The 21,233-nt window shown below is 36.7% G+C and overlaps 1 protein-coding gene across 3 annotated transcripts in view; it reads right to left on the bottom strand.

Annotated features, from left to right (window-relative positions):
• The window catches only part of LOC137410613 (serine/threonine-protein kinase PAK 1-like), a 32,190-nt gene extending 11,843 nt beyond the window's left edge, over positions 1-20,347 (bottom strand). Inside the window, exons 1-6 of one of the 3 annotated variants that reach the window (XM_068096056.1) lie at positions 20,205-20,347; positions 19,165-19,371; positions 8,519-8,670; positions 6,577-6,795; positions 2,115-2,181; positions 478-592 (exon numbers count right to left, since the gene is read on the bottom strand). In XM_068096056.1, the coding sequence (XP_067952157.1) occupies positions 478-592; positions 2,115-2,181; positions 6,577-6,795; positions 8,519-8,670; positions 19,165-19,361 (750 nt within the window). In that variant the 5' untranslated portion in view covers positions 19,362-19,371; positions 20,205-20,347. Of the gene's footprint in view, positions 1-477; positions 593-2,114; positions 2,182-6,576; positions 6,796-8,518; positions 8,671-19,164; positions 19,496-20,204 lie in introns of those variants that run through there. The other 2 variants (XM_068096058.1, XM_068096057.1) reach the window with 2 other exon arrangements.
• Between the last annotated feature and the right edge of the window lie 886 nt (positions 20,348-21,233).

The raw sequence follows: 21,233 nt of genomic DNA, 5'->3' as shown, positions 1-21,233 counted from the left end.
CTTAATGAGCATGGGCCTTTTTACTGGCTTGGTTGTGGAACCCCCTCCCCCTAAAATAGCAAATTCACTGACAGTGCCCCATGGTCTGAAAACCCTCCTAAAACGTGATTTTGGGCCGAACCGAATGGGCCTTTTAGGAAGGAGTATCAGCCCTGGGACTTACATGAACAGTGTCCATTGATCTCACTCAACATGTAAATACATTAGCAAACTATTTTAATTTACATTATCATATACTATCCAAAGAACTAGGAACTAAGTACTTCCTTCTTGCACAACAGATTGGGATTTGATTTCCAGAAAAGGCCACGAGGGATGCCAGAAAGGGCATCTGACCTTAAATTAACCCCCCCCTCCCACCTAAGCAGCAACACAAGTTAGTCTGCAGGGCTACTTGGATTTAAAATTAAAATCATCTAAAGAAGTGAGCTTCAAGGTCATAAAAGCAAAAAGAGTAAAGCATTTCTCTATGGTTACCTCTATCTCTGTTATAATCAACTCTTTCTTTGGTTGGCTGGCAAGGTTCATCTGTTTGATAGCAACCATCTCTTCGTGCCCCTTTTTCCTTGCCTTCACAACTGTACCTGATGCCCTGCAAAGTATTAAAAAACTGCTGTTGTTGTATGATAACAGTGCACAATTATTCCCAAATGTTGGAAGGCTGTTGATTGGTGAATGTGTTGGAGTGTGGGTCTAAGAAACTGAATGCTCTGAGTTAAAAACCTCTACAATGGAACCTTTTTCTCCAACATCCAACCAGGTTTTGGACAGACGGATTATTTACATTCAAGTTACTAATAATACTCAAAATTACAAGTAATGTTAAATATATTGCTCTATAATCTATAGAGCAATATAAGATAGTAAAGAAGACACCTGTCACTGTCAATCTTTAAACAGCCACCTGAAAGTTGACATTGACAGGCTGTGAAACTAGCAGTTATGGGCAAATGTAAGACTAGCAGGTAAGTACAAACATCTTCTTATTTATGATTATGTGCGTCCAATATATTACATGTTATTATGAAATAAGGTTTCTTCTGTTGTCCTGTTATCAATAGCGCAAGTAAACTTCTAACCAAAATGGTAACCAGCATCCATGGTATCAACTTTCAAATTGTATTAGAAATTGTTTTCTCTTTTCACCTTGAGTTGCGGGTAAGCCAACAATTAATACTCACAAAAACTTAAGCAAGGATTATTCATGTTATGCATGGATGAAACTGAAAGTCTACCTCTTGTTGGTATACGAACAAAAATCATTCTTTGCCAATGAGTGAGCAACTCTAAAACCTAAACAATTTACAACTATCATTAAACCTGAAATTACCTCATGATTTATTTTCATATTTATTAGGAAGCCGGCAGCATGTCTGTAGATTTCAAATCGCTACACTGCTTTTATTGCCCTTAACGCATATGAAGGTCCATCCTTGAGTATCTAATCAGAATGGGTGTTTAAATAAAAGGCTGGCTCTCAGGAACCAGACAGAGTTTTGAAACCAAATAGTTTTGGCAACCTGTCAGAAGGCACAAAGCATATTTCTGAGAATTTCGGATAAAATCAGCCAAAAAATTGGGAAATGCATAACGTTTACGCGGACTAACAAATATGCACTCACACGCACTCACGTATGCACACACGCACACACAATAGAGATATCAGCGAGTAGTTACATAACTGCATCAAGCACTATTATAGTAAGTAGTACAAGAAGCCATAAGGCATGATCCCATTAAGGAATGCACAAATGTAGATTCTTGTGGAGGAGATAATCTAAATTGCTTCGTAATCTCAAAGCAAAGTTTGCTATAAATATGTATGTCATATCTGATATACTGTACCATCACTCATGGATACCTGTGGGTGTCCAATACTATACAGTGTCACATGTTGGGCGTATCACCGCTTATAGCCTAATACGATTTCCAAAACTCCCCAAAACTATTGGATATCTTATCTTACATTAGATTGATAAGAGAAAACTTTTGGTTTAGCTTTGTTGATAGGCCTCTAGCAGAAGACAAGCGATACAGCACGTGGTTGACCTAATAAAGCTTGAATACAACTCCAGCAGGTAAACAAACGATCAGAGCCTTTAAAGTTTGCTTACCCAGCACCGAGCTTCTCAAGTATCTCATATTCTTCATGAGGATCTATGTCAGGATTACTCACTTTCTCTGAAAGAGAAATACCAAATACACCAACCAATAGCATTTACCTACACAAATGGAACTACCGGATACACCAATAGCATTTACCTACACAAATGGAACCACCAGATACACCAATAGCATTTATCTACACAAATGGAACCACCAGATACACCAATAGCGTTTACCTACACAAATGGAAACACCAAATACACCAATAGCATTTACCTACACAAATGGAACTGAGCTTGCAAGTTTCTGCGATGCTACCAAAAGTTAGTTCCGACATTTACCTTTAACTTATTAAATATTAATTTTTATTGACAGCAGTTAAGTAAATATGAGAATGTACATCAATGCCCTAGTTTTGTGACCAATTTTAGCAGCATTCTGTGAAATGAAGCTGTTCAACTTAAGCTCTAATCTCTTTATTCTTGTAATAGCTGTGGCTAGATAAGTAAAGTTGCTGAGGCCTTTGTCTTTATCAGTAATGTAAATGAGTTGGAGAGAGAGGGGGAGAGAGAGAGGGAGAGAGAGATAGAGTGGAGAGAGAGGGAGAAAGAGATAGAATGGAGAGAGAGGTAGGGAGAGGGAGAGAGAGGGAGAGAGAGATAGAGTGGAGAGAGAGGGAGGGAGAGAGAGGAAGAGAGAGGGAGAGAAAGAGAGAGAGGGAGAGAGAGGAAGAGAGAGAGGGGGAGAGAGAGAGAGAGAAAGAGAGAGAGGGAGAGAGAGAGAGCGGGAGGGAGAGGAAGAGAGAGAGGGAGAGGAAGAGATGGAAAGAGAAAGAGTAGTAGTAGTAGTAGTTACTCTTGAGTAGTACAGTACTCTGATATTATATTGCTTCAAGTTTTATTTTAATAGTCAGCCATCCTTAATTTTGAAAAACTCTTTTCAACTTTGTAAGAAATAGGATGTACATGTAAATACTGACATCGCTTCTAAGGCCAGCAAGAACCTGTTTTGCAATCATATTATAAACAGTTTTACCGTAAAAACTATACGAACGGCGGCGTAGAACTATAGTCAAGTTTATTGCGTTATTATTACTGAATAATTAACTGTAATAGTACACTATTAGCATACTATTAGCAGTAAAGATCAAAGATCACTGCGGTGAAAAAAAGTACGCCCAAATGGATAGTTTTTCTGTATAAATCAACTGACAAATTAGAGAAATACCAAGATGTAGGTATTTTAACTATAGGGTGTTTATTATGTCAACAGTGAAAATGTATTCAGAATGTTGAGGCGGGAATGACACTGTCATTCAAGGCGATACAAAGAGTCGCTCTTGTCACTAGTCTGGATGGAGAAAAAGGTTGGAAGGAAACTATGTGATGCATTAAACTGCAAGTATACAGAACTGAAGAGCAGCTACAGAAGTTATGAGAATGGACCAGCTAAAGATGGTCATAGGCTGTGTTCCGTCCCTATGTTATAGCGGCTGTGATAGGCTGTTATGCTGTTATCCCAGCTGTGATTGGATTGTTGTGCTGATGTCAGCAATCAGCCAATGACATATCTTGTTTAGTTAGTCCAGTTGATATGAGCAATATGCTTGAGCAAAGAGTGTTAAGCCGTGGTCACACGGGCACCGAACCGAACTAAATGACGCAAAACGACGTCGTTTTCAGCTCTAAAAAGTTTGGCTGAGGACATTTCTGGCCGAAACGAACTATTTCGGTACTGCTCGAAATTTCGTGCCGAACCCTTGCTTTTATTGGCTGGTTAAAATTCTAGAATTCTAGCGAGCACGAGTCACATTTCTTCTTACGTGCGTGTGAGTAAAGTTAAAAAAGAAATGGGACGATACTTTTATTTCGTTAAATAAACAACATGAAGCAATTTACGACAAGGTTCACCCGGACTTGTGATTGGGTTGCATAAATGTAAGATGTTGCACTTGAGTTTTGCATAAATGTAAGGGAATGGTTGTGATTTTCTTTCGTGTAGAATATAAGTAATGTGTCATATTCATCCTGATGAACTATCGTTGACTGATTTATTTATGTAAAACCACAGTACTATGATAAAGACTGTTTTTGTTTGTTATGTACTCAGCATAGAAAAACATTCATATGTTAATAAAAAAAATATAATTATGTTGATGGGAAGGGTTAGCAAAATATTTGTATCGAGTGATTTATTTTGAGCAGCCGAACGATCTTCTGATAAATCTGCTGTGTAATTATAATTTATAATTGTTCCTCAAAGTTTTTTTGTTTACAATAGAAATATTTAACTCAAATACATAACAACTACTAATGAAACCGTGTCCTGTCTCTATACGTATGGTATCTAGGAAGCGAAGTTACTTCGGTGGCCATGTGACATGTGCCACGAACCGAACCAGCCTCCGAACCGATCCTACGTCGGTTCGGTGCTCGTGTGACCACGCCTTTAAAGAATCTTTCAGATCATAACAGTTGACAGATGTAATGGTTAACTGATACTCTTACTAACGACTGTTTTAAATTATGTTAGGGTCCTGAAGAAAATTGTGTACATGAAATAAAAAAACACATCGTTTGAGTAGAAGCAGGCCAAATTTTTCACCCAATCATATGGTTCTTTCTAACAAAGTCTCAAATATGCTAGAAGTGTTTATTTAAAAAAGAATTCAAAATTTTGCTATCGGAGAGTATGTGGGGCGTCCCCACACCTAACCCATTTCCTCTTTATAGTCTTTCCAATATTTTCTAAAAGTCTAACCCTTGAATAACTGTTTATTGTGCGGAAGAGCATTTTGAAAATGATCTTTCTTAAACTACAGCAAACAATAGTAGGCATGACATATGGGCGTGCATGGTACACGGACAAGAGCTCTAGAGTAGTGAGCTTTTGTAAGTTGAAAATGTGATTTTCAGGAGTCTCTCATATCACAAAGTTTTAGCATGCTGTAAATTACAATGCCTCCTTAATATAATAAATTAATTGTTTAGTAATAACAACACTATTAGTTATTTATTATTTGTATGTTATCAGAGCGTTATTTGGTGCATCAGAGCGGTACAAGATCGACTTATCAAAGCATTGTGCAAACTGATAAACTTCTAACATCTTAAAAAAATAATAAATATTTTATTTAAATAATGCAATATTATCCTATTTATTAAGCAAACATTAAAAAGATTACCTATTAAATAAGTAAAATTACAAAAACTAAATAAAATAACAAAACTAAATTAAATAAAATGACATACAGTGTTAAAAATTAGTTTGCTCAACTCTTGAAAAATAAAAAACGCCTACAAAGGTCACTGTGAATGTATTACTAATTTGTTTGGTGTATTTCATTTAAACTAAATGCTGCTAAATTTCTGTTTTTATGCAGCAGTCAGATTGGAAAAGCAATTAAGCTGATCTTTAAAAAATGCTTATAAGTGTCTGAAAAGGCTGCCAAAAATTAGTTCTGATGTTTACCGTTAGCCCACCAAATGTTAATTTTTATTCACAGCAGTTAAATAAATATGAAAACATAAATCAATGCTCTACTTTTGTGACCATTTTTAACAACATTCTGTAAAACTAAACTGTTCAACTTCAGCTCTAATCTCTATATTCTACTAATAGCAATGTCTGGATTAGCAAAGTTTTTGCGGCTTTCATATTTATTGCTCAAGTATAAAGAGTGGATCATATGAAACTCTACTTACGCACAAGCAGGGAGATAACAAAAGCATTTCTGACAATAATTGTCTAAGAATATTGTAAATTTGGTAATCATGGAAGCAATGGACCAAAAAACTATTCATATTTAGAAAAATAGTGCAACCAATCATCTGACTTAGAAAACTAAAATAACCAATCAAATGATTAAAAAACCTAAAGCGACCAACCATTTGACTTGGATTTTAGAGTAATCAATTAGCTTACACGAAAACCAAAAGCAAACATTCAGCTTGAAAAACTTCTGCAACAAATTATTTTACTTAGAAAATTAGAACGGCCAGTTGAGTCACTTAGATAGCTAGAGCAATTGATCAACTGATTTAAAAAAAATTAGTGTCTAGTCCTTAACTAAGAAACTAGAGCAGCCAATCAACTGACATAAAACAACCAGAGCAACCAATCAACCGGCTTAGAAAATTAGAGCAACCAGTCAATTAACTTAGGAAACTAGAGCAATCAATCAACTAACTTAGCAAACTAGAGAAACCAATCGTCTTACTGATAAAACACCAGCAACCAATCAACTTACTTAGCAAACTAGAGAAACCTATCTATCACCTTACAGAGAAAACTGGAGCGACCAATCAATTAATTTAGCGAACTAGAGAAACCAAGCGTCTTATAGAGAAAACTAGAGCGACCAATCAACTGACTTAAAAAACCAAAGTAGCAAATCAATTGCAAATGTACATAGCAAAGTAGAGCAACCAATCGTTTTACCTAGAAAGTTAGAGCAACCAATCAACTTACTCAGCTCGGACAATATTTCAGAGTTGGTCATTTTCTTCTTGATCTTTTTAGTGCTCTGTTTTCTAATGGTGACTGGCTTTTCAAGTGAATCCTCAAGTTCTGACGCTTTGGTGTCAGAACTCTCCGTTGGCTTTTCAGTATCAGAAGGGGATGTCTCAGATTCGACACTCACTGGAGGAGTTGTTTTCTCACTTCCTCCATAGTCTGAGAACATGTAACCTATAGAGGTGCACGCTTTAAACACGATGATAATGAGTCAATGACAGTATCTAGCATAGTGCCCTTGAGGATATCAAAGTTCTATGACAGAAAATTCCCTTGAACTTGATTTGGTCTCAATGTTGTACCAGTACCAAGCAAAAACGTAGGAGCGGATGCAATGGTAAGTGATGACAGCAATTTTGTGCTACAAATCTTTTAACAAACGTAGGTATGCAAAAATGAACAAAATTGTCTGTATGTTTTACTTCCGATGCGAGTCACAGAAGAGTTGTTGTAAACCTGGCATGAGTTCTAGTGTTTTGCAATGTTTCCTATTTTGTCTCTAATGCGATACAGTTTTACAAGCTCACAGCCCTACTAAAGATCTGCTGTCTTTTTGTTGATGCTAAAAAAACTCCCCATAAGGTAATTTCCCATGCAAATGCTGATAATAATATGTTCAAAGAGAGATTATCATGAGATTACCCTACATTTCTACCAACTCTCAGTAGCAAACATACTTTGGTTATAAGAAAGTTTTTAAAATACAGAAAGCTATTGGTTCTGTAAGCTTATCTTTATATATTTATTGAACGTGATTTGACCTACAGAAAGACTTTATGCGCTATCGATACCAACTACTACAGTACTTCACAAGAATATCAACTAGTTTACCTACTAGAGCTGAATCTCTGCAACCTTCTACCACACTACTTTCCCTGTTCTACACAATGCACTTAATACATGCTAATATTGTCCTAAACCACTGTCTCCCTTTGTGTTGCATGTAGCCTTAGGTCCATTAGTACTAGTACAAGCCTTTGTTAGCTTTTCCTATGGCTAAAAGTATAACTTAGGTTTCCTACTTGCAACAGATTGCTTTAGAGGGGTCTATTTGTAGTCCATCAATATATTTAGAGCTTTACTCGTTAAACTTCCAATCAGATGCATAGATGTTAATAACTGTTAGAATATTGCCATGTTATTGTCTTTCTTGATGCAAGTGTATTGAGCACAACTAAACACTGTATTCTAGTAGGACTAATTGGAGCTGAGCAAAGTGCAATAAAATATAAAATGGTGGAAGAAGACTGGTTCTATAGATCAGAGAGATCTTCCTATTGGCTTTATTATCAGCCGACTCCTGCTCTGTTACCAAGAGGATTTAAAAGATGAATGTATAATTTATGGGAAAGCATACTTTATAAAAATGCATATTTTATGAAAAAAGTATAGGAATGAATATTCTATGAAATTGTAGATTCTATGGGAAATTATGCTCTATGGGAATGTATATTCGATGGGAATGTATATTTCATGGGAAAATATTCTCTGTGAGAGTGTATATTCTATGGGAAAGTATACTCTATGAAAAGGTATACTTTATTAGAGTATGTATTCTATAGGAAAATATACTCAATAGGAAAATATACTCTATGGAAATGCATATTCTATGGAAAAGTAAACTCTTGGGAAGGTAAACTCTATAGGAAAGTATACTCTATAGAAAAGTATACTCTATGGGAGTGTATAATCCATGAAAACATATACTCATTGAGAAAGTATGCTCTATAAAAAATTATAAGCTTTTACAATTCGTTTTGTTTTATTCGTCTTTGGTGATGCAGTATTCGTCTTTGGTGATGCAGTGGTAGCTGTATAATCCTTGCCAGATTATTAGTTTTGTGACCAAATGAACATTCACTAAAAACTAATAAACAGTCACTCGAAGGTAACTCACTCGTGTCAGTGCTAGAAGATTCAGTTGCTTCCTCACAGTAGCTAATGAATTTTCCATCGGAAACAACATTACTATCTTGACTGTTTTGGTAGACATCATAAAACTTGAGCGCATCGATTAGGGCGCTAGGGTTGGACTCTGTTTCTTCTTCTCTGTAAAGTAAGAGAGTATAACATAGTTGTTAGATATGGCTGTGTTTGTAATCTAATAATCATCAGATCTGAGGCTACAATAATTGGCATGACACCAGAGCTTATTGTACTTATTTCAAGTCAATGTCTAACCATAGTTGTGAGAAATCTTGCATGAGTTGTAGGGGCTAAAAGTACTCGAGATGTAGGGGTTAACAGTACTTGAGATATAGGGGCTAAAAGTACTTGAGATGTAGGGGCTAAAAGTACTCAAGTTGTAGGGGTTAACAGTACTTGAGATATAGGGGTTAAAAGTACTTGAAATGTAGGGGTTAAAAGTACTCGAGATTTAAGGGCTAAAAGTACTTGAGATGTAGAAGTTAAAAGTACTTGAGATGTAGGGGCTAAAAGTACTTGAGATGTAGGGATTAAAAGAACTTGAGATGTAGGGATTAAAAGTACTTGAGATGTAGGAGTTAAAAGTACTTGAAATGTAGGGGGTAAAAGTACTTGAGATGTAGGGGTTAAATGTACTTGAGACGTAGGGATTAAAAGTACTTGAGATGTAGGAGTTAAAAGTACTTGAGATGTAGGGATTAAAAGTACTTGAGACGTAGGAGTTAAAGGTACATAGAATGACTATCGCAAGCAAAGGTGCATGTAATGAAAACTAACTTCAAAGACTAACATGTTTTCTATTTCTCAACAGATGTTAAGTGTAGGAGAAACCGGCTGACCATGCCAGAGCTGGGCCAAGCTGACTGCCCGAAGACTAACCCAGCTGGACTCACAACCAGCCAAATGACAAACAACCGACTGGCTAAGCAGAGGACTAGCCGCTCCCGAACGCAGACGGAGCTTAACAAGCGTATATAAACGGCAGCTGCACCTTTGGTCTAGGAGCACAAGACGGAGGACATCATATTCTCTGTTATTTCAATACTTCCCCGCGTATGTTTTATTGGATTGACAAAATATATCTATTGTATCTCGACAAGTACTGGTATTGTTCGTGTGGCAAATAAAGGCTGACAACGATCCTCTACACACCGTCTTTGGTGATCAGCTGACACTTTAGCTAGTAATAGCAAATTTCTAAAAAAAACCAGGCCGATGGCAGAATTTAAACAGAATTTCAAGTCCTCCATAGCGGTTTACTAATTGCACAAGCATGCTATTAACTAGAGGGTTTCGTCAGGGCTTCAGGTGATGAGCTGGTGACTTGTGTTCAGTACTCGTTGTAAAAATATGCGTTGATGGTAATTAAAGTACACATTTTAAAATGCCAGTTTGAAAGCAAACTTTTAAAAAAGTGGGAAAATTATCAATTTACTCCACAATTAATTGAAAATTAGGAGTTATGACTCCCTACTCACAAAACGTATTAGCATAAATATATCATCATTTCTATCCTGAGCAATAGAAAGTTACTACACCTACTAAAAATATCATAGAGCAAACAAACTGCCCCGAGGAGTAGGCCTATACAAAAACAAAAACAAAAGTACATTGACATTGTTTTCAAGTTCAAGGTTAGAGTTTTACCTTCATATTGTTACAATCACCATCACATGAGACTTTATGAAGGTTTTATTAAAGTGACTATTAAAAATAGAAAATCATAAAAAACTATAAGAATTATCTCAAGTATTATGTTATCTCAAAGATTATCTTAAAAGTTGACTTGCAACAAAACTCAGATTACAGTTATTTGGTATCAAAAGATTCAACATGTCTTACTCTGTTGTGTTGTAAGTGCCAAATATGTGGAAATGTGACTACAAGCTCTTAAAAGCTCAAAAACTGAAAGCCGCCATAGATTGGAATCTCTTTATTTCGATGACGTAACCACGAAATTTGGTTATCGTCTTGTCACGTATGTTCTCACGTGAATTGAAAGGCCAATAAAAAGCTCAATATAAGACTTATCGTAGCACTAGTTTATGACAAACACTTCGGGTTTTATCGCAAACCCCGTATCAAACATAGATGCTCGCTACTTTACAGTTTTGTTTAGGCATTATTCAATCGTCAAGTCGTAATCTGATCATGTGACCCAATACTTCGCAAATAATTTTTGCAGCACTTTTCGATTATCACAGGTGACTAACAGGCTCGTCATGATTATCAGACAATGATATGCACTCCTTCGAGCTAAGGTTAAAAAGTTTAACGATTTTTTACGGTAAGTTATAAGATATCAGTGCTAAAAGTGACAGCATTACAATGACGATAAAACAGACGCGTAAGAACAATAGACATGGTTTTATTGAATGCGTGTAGTATATTTGTGAAAATATTTTGACGAATAAGGTTGCAAGAAAGTGTAAACAGAAACCATCTCTCACAACTACATCACATTTGAGCCGTTTTGGGAAGAGAATCTAAACTGCGGCGGTCTCGTGTGGCTGCGATTTTCTGTTCGTTTTTGAGCTTTTAAGAGCTTGTAATGACCTTTCCACATATTTTGCACCTACAACACAACAGAGTAAGATATGACGAATCTTTTCTTATCAAATAACGGTAATGTGGATTTTGTTGCAAGTCAACCTTTAACTATATATATATTATATCAAGTGATTTGTTTATTATCAATGGTCATTTTAAATGATAGTTATCGCTAGCTCCATTTATAACCCTTTGTAATTGGCTAGCAATAAATATTTAATGAAATATTTGTTTCGTTGAAATGAGTGGTCCTCATTGGACAGATTACAACTTCTATTATACTTCTTTTAATCTGAAACCAGCTTCATTTGAAATTTGATGTTATATCAATATGAAATTATCAAAAATGATAACGTGCAGTATGGATGTCGGAGCTTTTATTTTTGTGTTACAATAGAAGTGTAATTCTGGCAACTTTCACCGAAACTCAAAATTCTGTAAATTCGAATAATGAGATAATCAAAGCTTAGGCCAATACGGGGCTCAAACCTAAGACATTCAGCTTATGAGACTGACACTCTAACCAACTGAGCTGATCGGCCTCTTTGAGCACCTCAGAATAATTGTATCAATCCGCGTATAACGATTGCTTTGTAAGAGAAAAAGCAAACAGACGGATGGACTGACAATGGTCAAGAACGATATAGATAGTTGGTGCAATAGCGCTAAAAAACTCAAGATAAAAGTTGAGATTTCTTCTGAAGATATCCCATAGCCAGTGATTAAAGATTGTTGTGAAGATATCCCATAGCAAAAGAGTTAAACCTAACATTAGCCACAAACTTGCATAGCAAGAATTAAAATAGCCACTACTAGGTTGTCACTAACTAACAGATATCTCCTTCTCTGAAGCAGTAGCCATCTAGCTGACTATTGCTGCACGAACGCTGGCTGATAATATGTTATTAGCTGTAAGTTGATTTTTGCGACTGCTTATTTGTATCACAAATGAGCACATCGGCAAATCTATGTTGCCGATTGATATTACATGTTTGAATATGTTGGTCTTTTTTATTGGCCGTTAGCGTGTGATCGCTTTTTTTGAGTGAGAGGATGGAATGGTTGCCACAATTAGTTGCCGCAATTAATTATCTGTTTGCAAACTCAAACTGAGTCAGGTCAATTTTTGGAAGCATTTTTACTCAGTCGAAAATAAAAGTTCTTCAAAATCTATTGGCAGACCAAGATTTAGGGAGTCATTTCAATGAGCCTATTATCTAGTATATACTCAGCTTAACGTATGTTACTCCTGTTATAATCTAGTATACAGTCAGTTGTATTACTTGTGTGCTTATACACAGATTCATGGAACCAATAGAAGCCGTCACTTTTCAAGCAGGCTGTGCAAGGCTGATTTACAAACTTCTTATACCAGGAAGCACTTGTAGAAGGAAGTAAAAAAAGTTTGTTCCCCATGACCACGCTTTTGTTCTGCAGTTTTGTGTGAGACCTTCCTCAAAGATGAGCCTATGCGTTGGACAAACATTAGCACTGTGATCTCTGCTGGATATGTCTGAACCCAGTGCAATGAAACCTCGCCCGACTGGGTGCAGATATGATTTATGGTTGAAAAGCTTTTATAGGTGATTTATGGTTGAAACTTTGCAATTCTATTGAAAACAGTTTGTGAACAAATAGAGCAAAACTTCGCAGTCCTACGCCAACTAAAATTACAAAAGAGGTACACTCCCGAATCATCTCAAAGTGTTAAAAACTTTTTTCTTTGCCAACATGGAAATAGGTAATTCAGGTTTGTCCAGATAAAATTGAATTTGTTAAAAACTCTCATTATATGAGAAGGTGACAGCTGTAATCAGTTCTTATTGAGACAGACAATCGTTCACTAAAGCCTGGTTCCTATATCTGGCGCAAGACCTCTGCGATAATCTCGCGCAGCAAACATTTGCGGCGCTAGGCTCGGTGGCTTATGTTCACATAAAGCTGCGTCGCTGATGATAGCAAAAACGTGGCAACTTCGACATACTGTTTCAAAAGGTTTTCGAAAGGCTTTGCCTGCGATTCCTCGCGAAAGTGAACTGCGCTGAACTCTTGCGTTGACTGTCGGCAACTACCAGGGGAACTCGGCGTGTAGGTTCCCATCTCAGCCTCGAGATCCTGCCACCGGTATATAGGAGCCAGGCTTAAGTACTTTCATCACCTGTTAGTTGAAGGCCCTAATAATTACAATAGACAAGAAAGTGTCTTCTTAATAATATCTCTGAACACAGAACAAATATATATCTAGGTTAACCATTCCCACCACAACAAGAGTAACTCCTATCTTTATCTAGGCACTAGTTTTCCTTTGAACACACTCTACCTGCCCCTAAAGCTGGTTTTTCATAATTGAAGCAATTTATATATGCCTTTCATCACAGCATTCTTGTGATTCATGCAGTAGCCCAAAAAGTTTTTGAGTAAGTTAAGACTACTACAAACAATATTATATTCCTGTATCAAGCTTCCAAGATCACTTCAGCTCATCAGCGCACTTTTATTCTCGTTTGAACCTGTCCTAACTTGTCATAACCTGTCATAACTTGTCAGGATTAGTTCTCCTTTCCTATCTCATCATGTAATTACAGTTTACAGCGCATACAGTTATACTTCATGTTGTACATATATATTTCTATAGATCAAACCTAGATACAAAGGATTTGAGGCACATCTATAGTTTGAATTCAACAACTTTATGACTTCAACAATGATAATTCCATGTAAAAAGTTTGACTACAGGAAGTTGTCCCTTGGCTTAAAGGTTGACTTGCAACAAAATTCACATTACAGTTATTACACTTATTTGGTATCAAAAGGTTCACCATGTCTTACTCTACTGGGCTGTAGGTGCAAAATATGTGGAAATGTGATTACGTGCTCTTAAAAGCTCAAAAACAAACAGTTAATCGCAGCCATCATGAAAACCCTGTAGGTTGGAATCCCTCTCCAAAACGGCTCAAATGGGATGTAGTTGAACACGATGTGCTTCTGTTTACACTTTCATGTAACCTCATTCGTCGAAATATTTTCACAAATATACTTCACGCATTTAATAAAACCATGTCTATTGTTCTTACGCGTCCATTTAATCATCATTGTAATGCTGTTGTTTTGAGCACTGATATCTCAAAACTTAGCCTAAAATTAGTTTAATTTTTTAACCTTAGCTCGAAGGAGTGCATATCATTCCCTAATAAACATGACGAGTCTGTTGGTCACCTGTGATAGTCGAAAAATGCTGCAGAAATTGTTCGCGCTATTTGGCAGGAAGTATGGGTCACATGATCAGATTACGACAAGATGATTAGACCAAGCTGAAACGAAACTGTGAAGTAGCGAGCATCTATATTTGATAAGGGCTTTCCGGTAGAACCCGAAGTGTTTGTCATAAACTAGTGCTACGAGACGTTATATATTGAGCCTTTTATTGGGCTTTCAATTCACGTGATAACATCACGTATCAAAACATAACCACGTCGAGCTGATGACGTCATCAAAATAAAGGGATTCCAACCACGGGGTTTTCGTGTTGGCTGCGATTAACTGTTTCTTTTTGAGCTTTTAAGAGCTTTTAATCACATTTTCACATATTTTGCACCTATAACACAGCAGAGTAAGACATGGTGAACCTTTAGATACCAAATAACTGTAATGTGAATTTTGTTGCAAATCAACCTTTAATCCAAGTTCTGAACAAGCCGATCTGATCGGCTTTTCGGCCTGATTTTATTTTGAACAGTCCGATCAAATTGGCTGTTACAATATTGCTCTATAATTTTTCTGATTAGCTCAAATTTGTCAGTTTACCGAATCATAATAAAGGAAACAAAACAAAGAAATGTTTTCAGTTGGAGTCATTGTAATAATTTCCGTTTTACTCGTTTTGCAAAAAGAAATTATTTTCAAGATAACGATCGTAACAGCTACTCTCAATATGGACGAGGAAGATGTTTAGAGGTCATTTAGATTCTGATGGCAGCGATTTTGAGGCCGACCAGACTAATGATGAGTACTCCGAACCTCTTCTGTATAAGATGATGATGAATGTAAGTAAAATTATTTAGCTTTTTATTCGTTGGTGTTCGTAATTCATTAGAGTGTTAGTCACAGTCGCACTAGTAATTAGACATCAAACTGAAGTTTCAACATGTAGTCAGTCACACGAAAGCTGATCTAGAGTTGATTTTTCTGAGCAAAACAAATTTTCATTACTGTGAGAGGGTTAGATTATGCGTCAGCCTGTAAAAAATAAATAAAATAGTTCGTTATTACATTTATACATGTCATTGTCACGACTAATAATAATAGTGCTAGTATCCAGTATGAGTCAACAAATATTGAGGCAGCTGGTATATATGTAGCCTCAATATTCTCTTGTTCTTGTAATCGTTTTATCAACAACTTCCTGGTCTACGGATTGTTGTAATCGATGTTGCAATGCTTGTCTCCTTTTTCTAGCTGTATCTCCGGTTGTTGGTGCTGTACAAAGGGCCAGAGAAAAAGCTCGAGGCCAGAGATCCGGTGGAGGGAGACAAGCTGTACGTGGCTAGCAGGTAGCTGTGCAATCTGAGGCTGGCTGGAGGGAGGTTACTGCAGACGTGGTTGAGGGGGAGATCTATGAGCTTGCTGATGATGTGCCAGATTTTACAGTGCTGCAACCTGGTTCCACAAACATACCTGATGATTGTGTTACCCCTCTCCAGTTCTTCGAGCTATTCATCACAACCGCGTTGATTTTAACTATAATGCTGGTGTGCAGCATGCAAAATGGGCTGTCATTTAGACTGATATGAGATCTTTACTCATAAGCTGTGATTACTTCAATTATTTTTAATTATATTAATATTTTATTAATATATTATTATATTATATTTTTATATTATAAAATTATATTGTATTATATAGCATATTATTATATTATCAATATCAATTAGTAATAATATTAATTTACTGTAATTTTCTGTTTGCGTTCATGGAGTGCAGTTTGTACAGTCGAATATTATTTATTTGTTTTCTCTCCTTATTTTTGACTTTGTCGGTTTAGAATAAAACTGCAATAAAATGAAAAATAATGAAGATAATTCTAAGAAATTTTGTGCAGATGTTTTTCACACTTATTTTTGCTGGATTCTGTAAAAACACTTTCAAGAGAAAGACACTACCTTTGCTTACAACTCCTAAAACATTAGGAAAATTTTACGAAATTGCCTCCCCATGATGTATGGTCAAAGATGGTGTATGTAATGAACATTTACAACTTAGATTACTGTGTAGTTGGATTCTCCACTTTGTTAGTTTTCAGAAAATGTATGCATTGTCCAGGTTTAGTTGATAACTTTTTGATTTTTTGGGGATTAGTCACTTGCCTCAATTATCCCAGAAACAGACGATCATTTGAGAAATTTTTATGGTCTGTACTTGGGTTAAGTAGTTGTGACGTTAGATTACCTAAAACATTAATGGTCTGGGGTGCTCGATACCAGCGAGCTCCTTTCAAGCATAAATAATGCTCCTATTTAGTTAGTGGTTGAATGAATAACCTATTGAGTGTGACACGCCTTGTCATATCATTAACAATGTTTAGACAAGCAATTTCACAGAATATTCTAAAACACCTACTTTGCAGTTTTCGGATTATACTCAGTTCTTTAAACTTCAATTTTTGTTAATTTTCTTGACTAGGTATATTTTTCATAGTAATATCAAGACATTATATCTCTATATTTGAAAGGCACTATTACCCTACTACTACGTACTACTACTACTACTACTACTACTACTATTACTACTACTACTACTACTACTACTACTACTACTACTACTACTATTACTACTACTACTACTATTACTACTGCTACTACTACTACTGCTACTACTGCTGCTACTACTACTACTACTACTACTACTGCTACTACTTCTACTACTACTACTACTAATACTACCACTACTACTACTACTACTATTACTACTGCTATTACTACTACTACTATTACTACTACTAATACTACTACTACTACTACTACTACTACTGCTACTACTACTGCTACTACTACTGTTATTTCTATTACTACTGCTACTGCTACAATTAGACTAAGATTTTGGTTCTACTAGTGGTAGTAAGAGTATGTCAGTGGATGGAATGACCCACAGTACCCTGTTTAGTTAGCCCAGTTGATAAGAGAGAGATATCATTGAGAAAAGCACACAAGATAAAACGGCCAACCATATGATAAGGCAAGTTGTCAAGCATACGAATCAATAGACAAGTGGTAAATTACCAAACTAACTTTTACTTTTGTGTAAACAGATAAATGCCTCATTCATATGCCTACTACCAAAGACAGCGAGTGTTTTCAATTATGTTTGGCATTTTAAAATATTTCCTACATGAAATCAGAAAAACATGACAAGAGAAAAAGATTGGAATTTCCAATGCTAGTTTCACACCTTTCAGGTGCTTTCAGACTGCCTAGGGATAAGGGCTATGCATACGGTTCATATTACAATTGTGTATTCTCCACAATATTGTTGTGGTATATGATTATATACCAGAATCTAGTTGAAGAGACTTTATTGACAATGGGTATTCCTATTTTTTCAAGTTTTCATTGAAATATGTAGCCTGAGATCTTCACCAATATCTAATATTTATAGGCTATTATATATATACATAACTCGACGCTGGCCATATAAGAAGTGTGTTGAATAAAGGCTAAACACTTTTCGTTTGGATTTGCTCATGGGTAGTCTTTTAATCAATACTTCAAGTACCATGTCAATCACAACTCGCCGAAAGCGGAGGTAGGAGGTAACTCCATTTTCACAGGTAGGCCTCAACAATTGTTTTTGTGTATCACCAGTCTATGAAAAGTTTTTTTATGTGTGCTTATGTGTTGGGATCTGAAAGTGGTCTTCATTTCATGTACGTGAGATATTACAAAGGATAGCTGTTCCAATAAAAAACAGCAAACTACATTTAGATATTTTTCTTATTGGAAAAATATGAACCAATAAGTTTTGGCTTACTATTGTTGTTTGCTATTTTGGTTTATCGATCTTTTCTCTGATTAAGTAGACTTTTACTAGCCAGATGTGCTTAGTGTACATGCACTCGATGTGTGTGTAGCTAGTAGTACTAGCAAGTAGTACTATTGCAAAAGAGTCAGTCTGATCACGTTCTTTGAAAGTAAAACAAAAAAGACTATTAGGAGGAAGTTGCATGACAGCGAAAAAGAAGCTTCCAACGTTACGTTAAAAGCTTTCGGTTGGGAAGAACAGCTGAAGCAATAAAAGTCCAGTCATGCAACTGAATGGCTTCATGACTGGATGGTTTTAGTCATGCCAAGACTTGATTAGGCTCGGTGCAACCAAAAGTCATTCTCATTAGACAGTTTATTTTACTGCAATGTTTATTTTGTTTCTCCGCAAATGATCGGTTCAATTGTTAGTCAAGAAGAAGAAACAAATAGTCTGTGGAACCATAAAACAGGAAATAACTTGAATGTTAGTAGTTTTTTAAGTTCCATTCTGACTCATGTAGAGAGCCTAAACAATTCTGACATGGTGACACTATCTATTTTTGCTGCTGCAACTCAAGTAGGCATAAAAAAGAAGATTCCTATTACAATGGTATGCTATAGCATTTGGTCCCCGTTTTTTTACAAACTCAAGTAGCTTCGGCTGACGTATGATTATTTTGGAAGATTTGATACCAGTTAAGACACAGCATAACAGCGCTGCATTAAAATAGAGTTTAACCCATGTGACTATAAATCACGCATAGCAATGCAAGTTTAACCGGAACTCAAGCTACTACAAGGTGGTAATGAACTCAAGCTACTACAAGGTGGTAAAGAAGGTTACAATCAGCTTGATTCAGTAGTTGCTGTCAGCAAGCAATAGCTTTACAGCTCGTACGACAAGGCCGAGTTTAGCTACGCCTTAGCCTCAGCCTCACTCTTCAGTTTTAGTCTCATTCCTACGTCTTAGCCGTAGCTAAGGCTAACCTAAACTGAATATTGCAGATACACTCTATAATTCCATAAATTTAAAAAAATTTAGCATTCTCACGTGAAATTGGCACTGGCAATCCATTCCTTCCAAGATTCCGGAAAGTTCTCAATCTCAATTTGTCCATTGACAGGATTAAGCCCAACATGAACGTGTCTCTGAACATTCGTCGGCTGACCAATACTGAACGCTGCCGGCTCATGTGATGGTTTAAAATTGTTCTTTCTTCCAAGGAGCTTGTTCAAAAGTTGAGACATGTCTCTCAACCTGCAACGCAATGCAGACTATCGCGATACAGACTATCGTTTTAACACACAGACTTAATAGCAATTTACTTCCTCCTTGCTCCCTCGCGTCAGCTGTATCTATGTTGACAGAGCAGGCCAAGTAGGTGGCAGTGAGAAGCGCAAACACAAAAGCTCATTCAACTAGTGAGTATATGTAAGAGTTGAGAGAACGATTACAAAGGCTAAAGGGCACCGACTATTAATGACCTCGTGCATAGTTGTCAACACGTATGCGATTAACCGCATATATTTAAAACTCACATGTATCACAGCGGCATACTCACCCTCTGCCTGGACCTACAGCAGTGTTTTATTTATTCAGATGGCGATATAGTATACATATTTGCAGCAGGTATTTTTGCATGCTTATGCAGGCATGCTTTCAACACGCTAATACAAAGTACATATTTCCACACTCAACTATTATAATGTGTTTTAGAATATATTATTGAGCAAAGATCTGAATGTTTGTTCGAGACATGGGCTAATATATTGGCTCAAAAACCAGCCCCATGTTGTTACTGTATTTGAAATACTACACGCGCTGTCACTCATTGAAGCACCCAACACCCGCTCCCCTCTTCCAACCCTCCCCCCCCCCCCCCCCCCGTGTTGTCACAGTATTATGAATATGAACACCAACACTGAGGTGCATGCAAGTCACTCTCTGCATTAGTATACTTATGATCCACTAAGTACAACATCTGCTGTCGTTCTGTCTGGATTGCTGCTTTACTACATACAGCTTACTTAGTTAGAAAAACTTGTTATATTTAACACCAGAGTTTTTACGGCCAAAAAAGTGTTACTTACTGTGTCTTCACTGACTACCTTTTCAATTTTCTAGCTGCCTCCAAAGATAAAAGTGTAGGCAGGTTTTGCTACAACCGATGCCGTTCCTCCTATTAGCTCTCCAGCACATGTAATGACAGCTCACAAACCAAACAAGTTGACTCATCCATCAGGCAGCTGCTCTATTTTAAAAGGGCTCTCTGGGATATTTCAGGTCATAAGGAAATTTTATCTCATCAAAATTTTCTTGGTTTTCCTATAGTGTAATGAATTATCAATCATAGACCGTAGTGAGATAATTAGGGAATCAGTCAACAGACAGCGATAGACAGCAATAGGAGAGTTATCAAAGAGTTTGATGCGGTGTCACTGCTCATTCTTGTTGCCACAACTCAAGTAGGCATCCGAAAGAATCTTTCAATTATAATGGTATGCTACAGCGTCGAGTTTCTGTTTCCTTACATCTCTGTCACTGCACGACTCTATATTCTGTTAATTCTATTTGCTATCATTCTCTGAACCTCTATGAGCGTGTGCTCCATGGTATCATCTTTATACTTCTGTAATATCTTGAACGGATTTCATCACAAATGTGGAAGTATTAAGAAGAGCAGAGAGTGAAAAAAACTTAGTAAAAACAATCAAGAAAAGACAGCCGGAGTTTTTGCGCTCATAATACGAAAGGAGGGCCTAGAGAACTTGACAGTAACAGGAAGAATTGCAGGAAAAGAGCAGGAGCAGACAGCTGCTGACCTACTTGGGAAGCCTAAGCAAATGGATGGCAGCTCAACTACCAGAAAAAGAGAGAGCTGAGATATCGGAGCAGGCATCGTCAAAAAATTCAAGGGATAGGAAGTGGTGAACCACAATTGCTCACATTTTCACAGGACATGGCACTTAGAGAGAGGGAGACTTCTATGCCTCAATGAATTTCTAGCTTTGTAAGTCACTGTGGCAAGTTGAAACCACAATTGCTCACATTCTCACTGGACATGGCAGTTAGAGAGAGGGAGACTTCTATGCCTCAATGAATTTCCAGCTTTGTAAGTC

The sequence above is a fragment of the Watersipora subatra genome, chromosome 1, assembly GCF_963576615.1.
Source record: "Watersipora subatra chromosome 1, tzWatSuba1.1, whole genome shotgun sequence".
NCBI lineage: Eukaryota > Metazoa > Bryozoa > Gymnolaemata > Cheilostomatida > Watersiporidae > Watersipora > Watersipora subatra.
The sequence above is the reverse complement of the archived record's forward strand: the minus strand, read 5'-3'. Positions and strand labels throughout refer to the sequence as shown.